The sequence below is a fragment of the Salvelinus namaycush genome, chromosome 4 (genome assembly GCF_016432855.1).
Source record: "Salvelinus namaycush isolate Seneca chromosome 4, SaNama_1.0, whole genome shotgun sequence".
NCBI lineage: Eukaryota > Metazoa > Chordata > Actinopteri > Salmoniformes > Salmonidae > Salvelinus > Salvelinus namaycush.
In genome coordinates this window covers 38,372,769-38,387,691 of record NC_052310.1, presented here as the reverse complement: position 1 = coordinate 38,387,691, position 14,923 = coordinate 38,372,769, and the positions used below count along the sequence as shown (strand labels likewise).

General features: G+C 43.0%; 1 protein-coding gene across 1 annotated transcript; it reads right to left on the bottom strand.

Annotated features, from left to right (window-relative positions):
• Window positions 1–1,142: 1,142 nt before the first annotated feature.
• Window positions 1,143–13,077, bottom strand: haao (3-hydroxyanthranilate 3,4-dioxygenase). The gene is made up of 10 exons (XM_038991789.1): window positions 12,853–13,077; window positions 12,425–12,503; window positions 11,261–11,344; window positions 11,014–11,120; window positions 9,157–9,246; window positions 9,012–9,055; window positions 2,926–3,071; window positions 1,967–2,035; window positions 1,717–1,799; window positions 1,143–1,483 (listed from the first exon to the last, which is right to left on the bottom strand). The coding sequence occupies exons 1-10, from the start codon at window positions 12,939–12,941 to the stop codon at window positions 1,411–1,413; spliced, it is 864 nt and encodes a 287-aa protein (XP_038847717.1). The 5' UTR covers window positions 12,942–13,077; the 3' UTR covers window positions 1,143–1,410.
• Window positions 13,078–14,923: the final 1,846 nt, after the last annotated feature.

The following is a 14,923-nucleotide window of genomic DNA, read 5'->3' as shown; positions in this document are numbered from 1 at the left end:
TTATGCAGTTCTATTACAGGATATCTTTCAAAAAAAGATGTGTTAGAATTTACAGATGGCATACAAGTATGTTATTAAAACTTCTTGATGCTACGGATCCCGTTACCGGGATCATTTATCAACAACAACCGCTAAACTGCAGAGCACCAAATTCAAAAAAAATACAAAAAATATTTATAATCATGAAATCACAAGTGAAATATACCAAAACACAGTTTAGCTTGTTGTTAATCCACCTATCGTGTCAGATTTTGAAAATATGCTTTGCAGCGAAAGCAATCCAAGCGTTTGTGAGTTTATCAATCACTAGACAAAACACTAAGAACAGCTAGCCTTAAATTAGCTTGGTCACAAAAGTCAGAAAAGCAATAAAATTAATCGCTTACCTTTGATAATCTTCGGATGTTTGTACTCACGCGACTCCCAGTTACACAATAAATGTAATATTTTTGTTCGATAAAGATTAGTTTTATAACCAAAAACCGCCATTTGGTGCGCGTTATGTTCAGAAAACCACAGGCTCGTTCCGGTCCTGAAGGGCAGACGAGGGCAGACGAAAATTCCCAAAAGTATCCGTAATGTTCGTAGAAACATGTCAAAGGTTTTTTATAATCAATCCTCAGGTTGTTTTTAACATACATAATCGATAATATTTCAACCGGACGGTAACCTATTCAATACTACAGAGAAAGAAAATGTCGAGCTACATCTGTCGCACGCAGGAACTAATCAAAGGACACCTGACGCGTTTTGAAAGATCTCGCTCATTTTTCAAAATAAAAGCAGAAAACTATGTCTAAAGCCTGGTCACAGCCTGAGGAAGCCATTGGAAAGGGACTCTGGTTGATACCCCTTTAAATGGAGGAGGGGCAGGCAACGGAACAGGGATCTTTCCAAATATAAGGCACTTCCGGGTTGGATTTCCTCAGGTTATCGCCTGCAAAATCAGTTCTGTTATACTCACAGACAATATTTTGACAGTTTTGGAAACTTTAGAGTGTTTTCTATCCTAATCTGTCAATTATATGCATATTCTAGCATCTACACCTGAGAAATAGTCCGTTTACCTTGGGAACGTTATTTTTCCAAACATAAATATTCTGCCCCCTAGCTGAAAGAGGTTAATTCCGAAAGCATGAAAATATTCTGCAACTTAATCAAGTTTATTATTTAAATTACGTTTGTGAAGATGTTCTATTACAATTTGTTCTGAAAATAACAAATAGTTTTACTCCCTGTTTTACTCTACCTCTCCATATCTGATCTTTGAGTTCATTACAGAGAGTTATTCTTCAACGTAATTTATGACAGGGATATAATCATGCTCTCTGTAGCAAAAGAGCATACAATCTCTTTTGCTGACCCTCCTTTTTCCTTGTGTGTCACAGAAGAGAGTGTGGTCATCAGAGGTCATGCACGCTTCCTTTCTGGGTTCTGAGCGACAAACAGGGAAACGCTCCCCTCAGCCCGACTCCATTGGTACCTGCAGCAAAGAAATCAGACAAATACAAAGTCAAACAGATTCCTCTATCGAACCACAAAATAACAGCATCTACTGTATCTGACAGACAGGTGCCTAACTTCTCTTTTCTTGTGTTGCTTGAATTCAACCTTTTTTTCCTCAAAAGCCATTTCTTGGGGTCATTCACAAACATGCACACATCCCCTCAATCGTCTTTTTCCTTCTCTTATTATCATACTCATCATCCCACTCACTGGCTGTGTCCAGGAATGAGTAGACTGTCTCCTGGGGATAGAGGGAACTCTTGGCCATCCAGAGTCACCTGGGAGCATCCCTCCTGATAGAGGAAGAGAGGGTGAGCGTGAGACAAAGTGCAAATAGACAGAGGGAAGCAGATAGATGTAAAGGAAGAGAGAGAAATGGCACAAATTGAAATAAACAATGAAGGTGTGATAACATGAAAGAAATGCAAATACTCTAATAGAGTAGTAATAGGAGACATACCTGCTGCCATATCCAGACATCAGTTTCTCGTTCACAAGCCTCTGTCTGCCCGGGCCCATACAGGAGGGTCTGTCACAGAGTAGTAGAAGAAACATCATCATCATCATCATCTATACACTCACTAAACTGATAAACCAGTCCTAATTGAATTATAGCTCACTTCCCTCCTACTACAACAATGAGCAGCATAATCAACACACAAACGAGCAACATGTATTCAACTTTCAATATTACCGAGTCATGAGTTTGAATCAGTGGGGCGCTCAGTCTAGACTGAGTCTAGAGTCTTCTCTCTTTCTCTCTTTCTTTCTCTCTCGGAGGACCTGAGCCCTAGGACCATGCCTCAGGACTACCTGGCATGATGACTCCTTGCTGTCCCCAGTCCACCTGGCCGTGCTGCTGCTCCAGTTTCAACTGTTCTGCCTGCGGCTATGGAACGCTGACCTGTTCACCGGACATGCTACCTGTCCCAGACCTGCTGTTTTCAACTCTCTAGAGACCGCAGGAGCGGTAGAGATACTCTTAATGATCGGCTATGAAAAGCCAACTGACATTTACTCTTGAGGTGCTGACTTGCTGCACCCTCGACAACTACTGTGATTATTACTATTTGACCATGCTGGTCATTTATGAACATTTGAACATCTTGGCTATGTTCTGTTATAATCTCCACCCGGCACAGCCATAAGAGGACTGGCCACACCTCACAGCCTGGTTCCTCTCTAGGTTTCTTCCTAGGTTTTGGCCTTTCTAGGGAGTTTTTCCTAGCCACCGTGCTTCTACACCTGCATTGCTTGCTGTTTGGGGTTTTAGGCTGGGTTTCTGTACAGCACTTTGAGATATCAGCTGATGTAAGAAGGGCTATATAAATACATTTGATTTGATCGCTTTGAAAGGTCTCAATCGATGTGAAAGGTCAGAGAAATAACTAAGTCATAATTGGGATATGCCAGGGTCACCTCTGTCTCAAACTGGGCGCCAAACATGTCAATGGTGCGTCCACTGGCCAGGGAGGGTTGCTGTTTTTCCACCCAGTCTCTGAAGTTGAAGGGTGTCATCACATGCATGGTGTTCATGGGGAAGGGAGGCTGTCTGAAGACCTCATCTAGACAAACAGAGGCAGGAATGCATCTCAGTGCGATACAGTATGCACTACGATAGCACATAAAATGATAACACATAGGACAGGGATGGGTGTGGCAGAAGAGTCATAATTAGTTAGTTAACATAGATAATTAAGATGTCTTATCTACATAATATGCTTATATGATATGCTTGTTATTAGAATATATCCCTTTGGACTCTGGTGTTGGCAGTTGCACTTCCTCCCTCAGCTGGGGCTCAGTCACCTGGGTCCCAGAGAGGGGTGAAGTCAGGCTTGTCTATCACATGTCTCTGGTGCTGTGCAGAATATCAGAAGGAGAAGAGGACAGGAGGGAACATTATCTTCATATGTGAACGTGTCTTACCTATTCTAAACCATGTGAAGTGATGGTGTGATTAATGGGGAACTAATTACTTGTCTCCACAACGTCTGTGCACCAGTCACTCCCTCCTTTGGCCTTTGGGAAGATAATGTCTGAGACAAGATGTGTGGGGTAGTGTCTGGAACCATTGTATGTCATCTCTGATGTTGCACTTATCCTGGGGTAGGTGACCTAGAGGCCCTTGCCGGACGTCGGAGCAGACGCTTCTCCTTACCCCGGCATGCTAACTTTAAACGCTGTGTCTCCCGCGTGCTAGCGTAGCAACATATACCCCAAGGCTTCCCTGTTCCATCTATTGCTGCACACTGGACCCTATGATCACTTGGCTACATAGCTGATGCCTGCTGGACTGTTCATTTATCACGCTCCTCCATTTTGTTAACCTTTGTTTATCTGTCGTCCCTAGCCCCGAACTCAGGCCCTGTGTGTAGTTAACCGACCCTCTCTGCCAATTCATCGCCATTTTACCTGTTGTTGTTGTCTTAGCTGATTAGCTGTTGTTGTATTGCCCGTTGTTGTCTTAGCTAGCTCTCCCAATCAACACCTGTGATTGCTTTATGCCTCGCTTTATGTCTCTCTCAAATGGCAATATGCCTTGTATACTGTTGTTTAGGATAGTTATCATTGTTTTAGTTTACTGCGGAGCCCCTAGTCCCACTGTACATGCCTCAGATACCTCCTTTGTCCCACCTCCCACACATGCGGTGATCTCTCCCAGTATACCCAGCGTGTCCAGAGATGCAACCTCTCTTATCATCACTCAGTGCCTGGGCTTACCTCCACTGTACCCACACCCTACCATACCCCTGTCTGCACATTATGCTCTGAATCTATTCTACCACGCCCAGAAATCTGCTCCTTTTATTCTCTGTCCCCAATGCACTGGACGACCAGTTTTGCTAGCCTTTAGCCGTACCCTCATCCTACTCCTCCTCTGTTCCTCGGGTGATGTGGAGGCTAACCCAGGCCCTGCGTGTCCCCAGGCACTCTCATTTGTTGATTTCTGTAATTGAAAAAGCCTTGGTTTCATGCATGTTAACATCAGAAGCCTCCTCCCTAAGTTTGTTTTACTCACTGCTTTAGCACACTCCGCCAACCCTGATGTCCTTGCCTTGTCTGAATCCTGGCTTAGGAAGGCCACCAAAAATTCTGAGATTTCCATACCCAACTACAACCTTTTCTGTCAAGATAGAACTGCCAAAGGGGGAGGAGTTGCAATCTACTGCAGAGATAGCTTGCAAAGCTCTATGCACAAACAGTTCGAGCTTCAAATTTAAAAAAATGTATCTCTCCAGAAATAAGTCTCTCACTGTTGCCGCCTGTTATAGACCCCCCTCAGCTCCCAGCTGTGCCCTGGACACCATATGTGAATTGATTGCCCCCCATCTATCTTCAGATTTTGTTCTGTTAGGTTACCTAAACTGGGATATACTTAATAACACCCCAGCAGTCCTTCAATCAAAGCTAGATGCCCTCAATCTCACACAAATTACAAAGGAAACCACCAGGTACAACCCTAAATCCGTAAACATGGGCATCCTCACAGATATTATCCTGACCAACTTGCCCTCCAAATACACCTCTGCTGTTTTCAATCAGGATCTCAGCGATCACTGCCTCATTGCCTGCATCCGCTATGGGTTCGCGTCAAACGACCACCCCTCATCACTGTCAAACGCTCCCTAAAACACTTTTGTGAGCAGGCCTTTCTAAATGACCTGGCCCGGGTATCCTGGAAGGATATTGACCTCATCCCGTCAGTCGAGGATGCCTGCTCGTTCTTTAAAAGTCATTTCCTCACCATCTTAAATAGGCATGCCCCTTTCAAAAAATGTAGAACTAAGAACAGATATAGCCTTTGGTTCACTCCAGACCTGACTGCCCTTGACCAGCACAAAAACATCCTGTGGCGGACTGCACTAGCATCGAATATTGCCTGCGATATGCAACTGTTCAGACAAGACAGGAACCAATACACACAGTCAGTCAGGAAAGCAAAGGCTAGCTTTTTCAAACATAAATTTGCATCCTGTAGCTCTAACTTCAAAACGTTTTGGCACACTGTAAAGTCCATGAGAACAAGAGCACCTCCTCCCAGCTGCCCACTGCACTGAGGCTAGGTAACACGGTCACCACCGATAAATCCATAAAAATCTAAAATTTCAATAAGCATTTCTCTACGGCTGGCCATGCTTTCCTCCTGGCTACCCCAACCCCGGCCAACAGCTCCGCACCCCCCACAGCTACTTGCCCGAGCCTCCCCAGCTTCTCCTTCACCCAAATCCAGATAGCAGATGTTCTGAAAGAGCTGCAAAACCTGGACCCGTACAAATCAGCTGGGCTAGACAATCTGGACCCTCTCTTTCTAAAATTATCCGCCGCCATTGCTGCAATCCCTATTACCAGTCTGTTCAACCTCTCTTTCGTGTTGTCCAAGATCCCTAAAGATTGGAAAGCTGCCGCATTCATCCCCCTCTTCAAAGGGGGTGGCACTCTAGACCCAAACTGTTATAGACCAAATCCATCCTGCCCTGCCTTTCTAAAGTCTTCGAAAGCCAAGTTAATAAACAGATCACTGACCATTTCGAATCCCACCGTACCTTCTCCGCTGTGCAATCTTGTTTCCGAGCTGGTAATGGGTGCACCTCAGCCACTTTCAAGGTACTAAACGATATCATAACCGCCATCGATTAAAGACAGTACTGTGCAGCCGTCTCCATCGACCTGGCCAAGGCTTTCGACTCTGTCAATCACCGTATTCTTATCGGCAGACTCAATAGCCTTGGTTTCTCAAATGACTGACTCGCCTGGTTCACCAACTACTTCGCAGACAGAGTTCAGTGTGGCAAATCGGAGGGCCTGTTGCCCGGACCTCTGGCAGTCTCTATGGGGGTACCACAGGGTTAAATTCTCGGGACGACTCTTTTCTCTGTATATATCAACGATGTCGCTCTTCTGCTGGTGATTCCCTGATCCACCTCTACGCAGACGACACCATTCTGTATACATCTGGCCCTTCTTTGGACACTGTGTTAACTAACCTACAAACTAGCTTCAATGCCATACAAGACTCCTTCCGTGGCCTCCAACTACTCTTAAACGCTAGTAAAACCAAATGCAAGCTTTTCAACCGATCGCTGCCCGCACCCGCCCGCCCGACAAGCATCACTACTCTGGACGGTTCTGACCTAGAATACGTGGACAACTACAAATAGCTATGTGTCTGGCTAGACTGTAAACTCTTCTTCCAGACTCATATCAAACATCTCCAATCCAAAATTAAATCTAGAATCGGCTTTCTATTTCGCAACAAAGCCTCCTTCACTCACGCCGCCAAACTTACCCTAGTAAAACTGACTATCATACCGATCCTCGACTTCGGTGATGTCATCTACAAAATAGCTTCCAATACTCTACTCAGCAAATTAGATGTAGTCTATCACAGTGCCATTCGTTTTGTTACCAAAGCCCCTTATACCACCCACCACTGCGACCTGAATGCTCTAGTCGGCTGGCCCTCGCTACATATTCGTCGCCAGATCCACTGGCTCCAGGTCATCTATAAGTCTATGCTAGGTAAAGCTCCGCCTTATCTCAGCTCACTGGTCACGATAACAACACCAACCCGTAGCACGCTCTCCAGCAGGTATATCTCACTGGTCATACCCAAAGCCAACACCTACTTTGGCCGCCTTTCCTTCCAGCTCTGCTGCCAGTGACTGGAACGAATTGCAAAAATTGCTGAAGCTGGAGACTTACATTTCCCTCACTAACTTTAAACATCAGCTATCTGAGCAGCTAACCGATCGCTGCAGCTGTACATAGTCCATCTGTAAATAGCCCACCAAATCTACCTACCTCATCCCCATATTGCTTTTATTTATTTTGCTGCTCTTTTGCACACCAGTATCACTACTTACACAGCATCATCTGCTCATCTATCACTCCAGTGTTAATCTGCTAAATTGTAATTACTTTGCTACTATGGCCTATTCATTGCCTTACCTCCTCATGCCATTTGCACACATATAATAAATAAAAACATCACCGGCAACAAGGTCGCCTATGGGCACAAACCCTCCGTCGCTGGACTAGACAGGAATGGCAAAAAGTGCTCTTCACTGACAAGTCGCGGGTTTGTCTCACCAGGGCTAATGGTTGGATTTGCGTTTATCGTCGAAGGAATGAGCGTTACACCGAGGCCTGTACTCTGGAGCGGAATCGATTTGGAGGTGGAGGGTCCGTCATGGTCTGGGGGCGGTGTGTCACAGCATCATCGGACTGAGCTTGTTGTCATTGCAGGCAATCTCAACGCTGTGCGTTACAGGGAAGACATCCTCCTCCCTCATGTGGTACCCTTCCTGCAGGCTCATCCTGACATGACCCTCCAGCATGACCATGCCACCAGTCATATTGCTCGTTCTGTGCGTTCCTGCAAGACAGGGATGTCACTGTTCTGCCATGGCCAGCGAAGAGCCCGGATCTCAATCCCATTGAGCACATCTGGGACCTGTTGGATTGGAGGGTGAGTACTACGGCCATTCCCCTCAGAAATGTCCGGGAACTTGCAGGTGCCTTGATGGAAGAGTGGAGTAACATCTCACAGCAAGAACTGGCAAATCTGGTGCTGTCCATGAGGAGGAGATGCACAGCAGTACTTAATGCAGCTGCTGGCCACACCAGATACTTTTGATTTTGACCACCCCCTTTGTTCAGGGACACATTATTCAATTTCTGTTAGTCACATGTCTGTGGAACTTGTTCAGTTTATGTCTCAGTTGTTGAATCTTGTTATGTTCATACAAATATTTACACGTTAAGTTTGCTGAAAATAAACGCAGTTGACAGTGAGAGTTTCTTTTTTTGCTGAGTTTATTTTTAGTTTATTTCTTATTATAAAAAAATTGGGGGGGGGCTCAGTGTGGGTCTTAACTTACTCTTTAGAGTTAGAATAGTAGAATACACAAGGTGAAATTTCGAAATTTGGTTGTGCATCAGCAGTCACTCAATTAGCCCATATCAGCTAACATTTTTTGGGATTGGTAAATTAGTCTAGCGGCCAGCTATGTAAACCTGTAGTAAGCATGGTCGAATGACTGACCAGGGTGGGCCCATTGATCATCAGTTATCATATTAAAAACTGCAAACATTTGCCTCTACCCTATGGCAAAATGTGTAGACTTGCAGGAAAGTAGCAGTAAAACTGCAAAAAATACATCTGCCCCATGGCAAAATGAGTAGAATTGCATAAAATGAGTTATAAAAATGCAAAATCTTCTCTCCCCCCATGGCGTACTCAGATCCACGAGCCACTGTGGCCATTTATGATGAGTTAAGTTTTTTTGTGGTCCCCATTCCCATGAAAGTTGCCCAGGGCTCTCGGGTAGTGGGATACACCAGCACAGCAAAATATCTACAGACCCAACGTAAAACCACACAAAAATAAAAGGTGGGAAAATCAGGACATAATGCATTTTCAGTCAGTAGAGTGCCAAACTGATGTCAACCTATTGAAGCTCACCATTCCCATTGTGTCATTTTGTGAGATGGGGACTCACCTGGGTTTGGCTTGCCTGTTCTGTGCTGCTCCGACGCAAAAAACCTGAGAAACACAGCATCAGCTGAGTATAACACTGCTGAGGACTAATGTCCATTGCAAAGTGTTGTTTCATGCCAGACTAAAATCAATGATATAAGTCTCACTCTTGAATCACAGGCACCAGCTGGGTCCCCAGGTTTTCACAGTAAAACCATCTCTCAAAAAGGGTGTCTGAAGTGTTGTCCACATAGTACCTGAAACCACAAACAGCCAGGCTTTCATTCAATCTTTCTCTCTCACCCCTCTCGCCCTCTTTCGTGCTCTCTCTTGTAAGGGGGTCAAGGAGAAGAGGACGTGAGGCATGAACAGTTGAAGTCGGACGTTTACATACACTTAGGTTGGAGTCATTAAAACTTGTTTTTCAACCACACCACAAATTTCTTGTTAACAAACTATAGTTTTTGCAAGTCGGTTAGGACATCTACTTTGTGCATGACAAAAGTAATTTTCCAACAATTGTTTACAGACAGATTATTTCACTTATAATTCACTGTATCACAATTCCAGTGGGTCAGGAATTTGCATACACTAAGTTGACTGTGCCTTTAAACAGCTTGGAAATTTCCAGAAAATTATATCATGGCTTTAGAAGCTTCTGATAGGCTAATTGACATCATTTGAGTCAATTGGAGGTGTACCTGTTGATGAATTTCAAGGCCTACCTTCAAAACTCAGTGCCTCTTTGCTTGACATCATGGGAAAATCAGAAGAAGGCCTCAGAAAGAAAATTGTAGACCTCCGCGAGTTTGGTTCATCCTTGGGAGCAATTTCCAAACGCCTGAAGGTACCACGTTCATCTGTACAAACAATAGTATGCAAGTATAAACACCATGGGACCACGCAGCCGTCATACCACTCAGGAAGGAGACGCGTTCTGTCTCCTAGAGATGAACATACTTTTCTGAGAAAAGTGCCAATCAATCCCAGAACAACAGCAAACAACCTTGTGAAGATGCTGAAGGAAACCGGTACAAAAGTATCTGTATCCACAGTAAAATGAGTCCTATATTGACTTAACTGCTCCAAAACCGCCATAAAAAAGCCAGACTACGGTTTGCGACTGCACATGGGAACAAAAATTTTACTTTTCGGAGAAATGTCCTCTGGTCTGATGAAACAAAAATAAACCTGTTTGACCATAATGTAGGAAAAAGGGGGACGCTTGCAAGCCGAAGAACACTATCCCAACAGTGAGGCATGGGGGTGGCAGCATCATGTTGTGGGGGTGCTTTGCTGCAGGAGGGACTGGTGCACTTCCCAAAATAAATGGCATCATGAGGGAGGAAAATTATGTGGATATATTGAAGCACCATCTCAAGACATCAGTCAGGAAGTTAAAGCTTGGTCGCAAATGGGTCTTCCAAATGGACAATGACCCCAAGCACACTTCCAAAGTTGTGGCAAAATGGCTTAAGGACAACAAAGTCAAGGCATTGGAGTGGCCATCACAAGGCCCCTACCTCAATCCCATAGAACATTTGTGGGCAGAACTGAAAAAGCGTGTGCGAGCAAGGAGGCCTATAAACCTGACTCAGTTACACCAGCTCCTTCATGAGGATTGGGCCAATATTTACCCAACTTATTGTGGGAAGCTTGTGGAAGGCTACCCGAAACATTTGACCCAAGTTAAACAATTTAAAGGCAATGCTACCAAATACTAATTGAGTGTATGTAAACTTCTGACCCACTGGGAATATGATAAAATAAATAAAAGCTGAAATAAATCATTATTTCTACTATTATTCTGACATTTCACATTCTTAAAATAAAGTGGTGATCCTAACTGACCTAAGACAGGGTATTTTTACTGGGATTAAATGTCAGGAATTGTGAAAAACTGAATTTAAATGTATTTGGCTAAGGTGTATGTAAACTTCCGACTTCAACTGTAGATGGATAAAGATTGTGTCAGAAGAGTGAGATATAGGTAAAGGATAAGATGACATGGTGGATGGTGATACCTTAAACAGTCTGTCTCTGACTGAAGCCTCCTCCTCTCCACCACCAGCCCTACAGTGTTAGCCAGTCTCTGGGGGGAGTGGGGGATCCGAGCTGGGAGCAGAAACATCTGAGGACCACAGAAGGACATGGGGTGTGTATGACACAAACACGAATGTAACAAATCTGCATAGCTTGATATGGCACTGTCACTTATGTTAAACAGTGGGCTTCGTGAGAGAATCTTGGAATGAATGGCATTTCTCTCACCTCTCCCTCGCGGATACGCACATCCTTATGTTTGCCATTCTCAACCAACTTCAGACACATGTCCCCTTTCACCTGGTAAAAGAGCTGCACAAAAAAAGACAGGGAGAGGATATGACAGTGAAAAGCAATGACTACGGACTAGAAAAGGTACAGATACAAGATACGGAGGATGTCTTCAGCTTCAAATCACAGCCAATAGTCTTCACTATGATATGAATGTGCTTATGCTGACCTCCAGTGGCTAGATTATGTTATTGAAAATGCAATTACAGTCCTTTGCTTTGTGCTGTAATGTCACCCTTTACACAGTACGAGATAAGGTTGTAGATGATTTGTGAAGCTTATATGTCGTACTTATGAAGACTTTATTTATGCTATATAAAGCCTTTATAAATTGTAGTTTGTTTAAAGTGGGACATTCTCATGCTACCAAAGATAAAAAAGAAAAACACTTGAACAGGAATTTACTTTGGGCTTCAACTAGACAAATAGCCAGAGCAAATAGTGGTGACCAAAAGGTGACAGTGCAACATTCTTGTGGAATTTGTCCCTATGGTGGTAGGAAGAACTGACTGAGTTTATGTGACAGTATGGAAATGGAACATTTAGAAACAGAACAAAAAGACTAAACGACTCTGGCAACCGAACCAATAGAACGTACGACCAGCCTGCTTGGGTAGTAACCTTAGATTTGTGTCGGGACTATATCTCGTGGAAAGATGAAATAGTATGAATAAATTCATCAAAATAAAGTTTTTAATGAAAATATGTCAATCATAATTTGAATATGTTGGTAACCTATTGTATAAAAGTGATAATGCCCTTGAAGCCGGTGTTTGGAGGATATACTCAACTTTGTCTCGGGCCTAACAACACCAGTGCCAATATATCCTCCGAACACCGGCTTCTTGGGCATTATCACAGAGGGCCTGGCACATGTGTGAGGAAAGATAATACTGTGGCTGAGTGACTGCTAACTAAATAGCATGGTAGTGTCCTTGCATTTGTTGCTTACTTTCAGATAGGGACATTGCATAGGGACATTGCATAGGAATTCTATCTCGTAGGTTTTGAATACCATTTTCTGCACTATGAACGGTCACACAAACTCCACAGCATTTAGCCAATGTGATAGGTGATAGGAATAGTGGCATTTTCTCTCACCTCCTCCCCTTCCTCTATGTGGTAGTCCTTTCTGCTGTTGGGACCTCCAACAAACATGATGTTCAGCTGAGAAAAATGCCTTGCGGAGAAAAATAATATAAGCATTCACTTTGCTCGAAATTCATTACCTTTGTCAATCTTTGCCAACATAGTGTAAATGATTACTATTGGACTATTGGACTAGTGTAGATAGTCAGGAGGTAAACAGTACTTGTTACAGCTCAACATGATAATAACATGGTCCCATTTTAAAATAACTACAAATGCTTTATATTAGCTTAAAGAGGATTTGTGAAGCATCTATGATGCATGATATATATAAAGTCTTCATAGTTCACTCCGTGAGTCATTACAAGTCTAGCGACACCAGAGTGTTCAACTTAAACTTAAACTATATGTAAATGAAACTAGCCCAGGCTGCTACTCACATGAGTTTGTTGCACACCGGTGGCAAAAAAGCCTTTTCATTCTCTGTAATCCATTTATCCACGTTCACAACAAGGGGTTTGCCACTCATTATTGCAAACTGATGTCAAAATTGTGTGTTGAATCACTTAGTTCTGCTTTTTCTGTTTCAGAGCTTGATTGAGTTAAAGTCCATTGGATAGCTAGGGGAGGAGTCCAGCATGACGGTGAAAGGTTGCTTACATTTCCACAATAATTAAACTAGTGGGTTTGTTGTGGGTGGTCATATAATAAAAAGAGGAAACACAGTAAAGTGAAGTGCTGAGGGGACGAGGAGGGGTGCACACGTATGAGGAAGCAGGAATCACGTGAGAATGAGCACCGCAGTGTCTGTAGTGTCATAGAATGAACATGAACAAACAATGCATATTATTAAAAGATACAATGAAATAAGTTGTATTTTTGTTTTTATAATGTTTCATAAACATACAGTACCAGTCAAAAGTTTGGACACATCTACTCATTCCAAGATTTTTCATTATTTTTACTATTTTCTACATTGTAGAATAATCAAAACTAATCAAAACTACTAACACATATGGAATCATGTAGTAACCAAAAAAATATTAAACAAATCAAAATATTTTATATCTGAGATTCTTTAAAGTAGCCACCCTTTGCCTTGATGACAGCTTTGTACACTCTTGGCATTCTCTCAACCAGGTTCATGAGGAATGCATTTCAATTAACAGGTGTGCCTTCTTAAAACATCATTTGTGGAATTTCTTTCCTTCTTAATGCGTTTGAGCCAATCAGTTGTGTTGTGACAAGGTAGGGGTGGTATACAGAAGATAGCCCTATTTGGTAAAAGACCAAGTCCGTATTATGGCAAGAACAGATCAAATAAGCAAAGAGAAACTACAGTCCATCATTACGTTAAGACATGAAGGTCAGTTAATTGGAACATTTCAAGAACTTTGAAAATTTCTTCAAGTGCAGTCGCAAAAAACATCAAGCCCTATGATGAAGCTGAAACTCATGAGGATAGCCACAGGAAAGGAAGACCCAGAGTTACCTTGTCTGCAGAGGATATGTTCATTAGAGTTACCAGCCTCAGAAATTGCAGCCCAAATAAATGCTTCACAGAGTTCAAGAAACAGACACATCTCAACATCAACTGTTCAGAGGACTGTGTGAATCAGGCCTTCATGGTCGAATTGCTGCAAAGAAACCACTACTAAAGGACACCAATAAGAAGAAACTTGTTTGGGCCAAGAAACACGAGCAATGGACATTAGATCGGTGGAAATATGTCCTTTGGTCTGATGAGTAAAATTTGAGTTTTTTGGTTCCAACCGCCATGTTTTTGTGAGACGCGGAGTATGTGAATGGATTATCTCCGCATGTGTGGTTCCCACCGTGAAGCATGGAGGAGGAGGTGTGATGGTTTGGGGGTGCTTTGCTGGGTACACTATCAGTGATTTATTTAGAATTCAAGGCACACTTAGCCAGCATGGCTACCACAGCATTCTGCAGTGATACGCCATTCCATCTGGTTTGCACTTAGTGGGAATCTCATTTGTTTTTCAACAGGACAATGACCCAAAACACACCTCCAGGCTGTGTCAGGGCTATTTGACCTAGGAGAGTGATGGAATGCTGCATCAGATGACCTGGCCTCCACAATCACCTGACCTCAACCCACTTGAGATGGTTAGAGATGAGTTGGACCACAGAGAGAAGGAAAAGCAGCCAACAAATGCTCAGCATATGTGGAAACTCCTTCAAGACTGTTGGAAAAGCATTGCAGTTGACTACCTCATGAAGCTGGTTGAGAGAATGCCAAGAGGGTACAATACTATCAACAAGGCCAAGGGTGGCTACTTTGAAGAATATAAAATATGAAATATATTTAGATTTGTATAACACTTGTTTGGTTATTACATGATTTAATGTCTTCACTATTATAGAATGTAGAAAATGTAGAAAATGGTAAAAATAAAGAAAAACCTTTGAATGAGTAGGTGAGTCCAAACTTTTGACTGGTACTGTGTATGAATTGACTGTGTGTGTGTGTATGTTCAAACCGATACC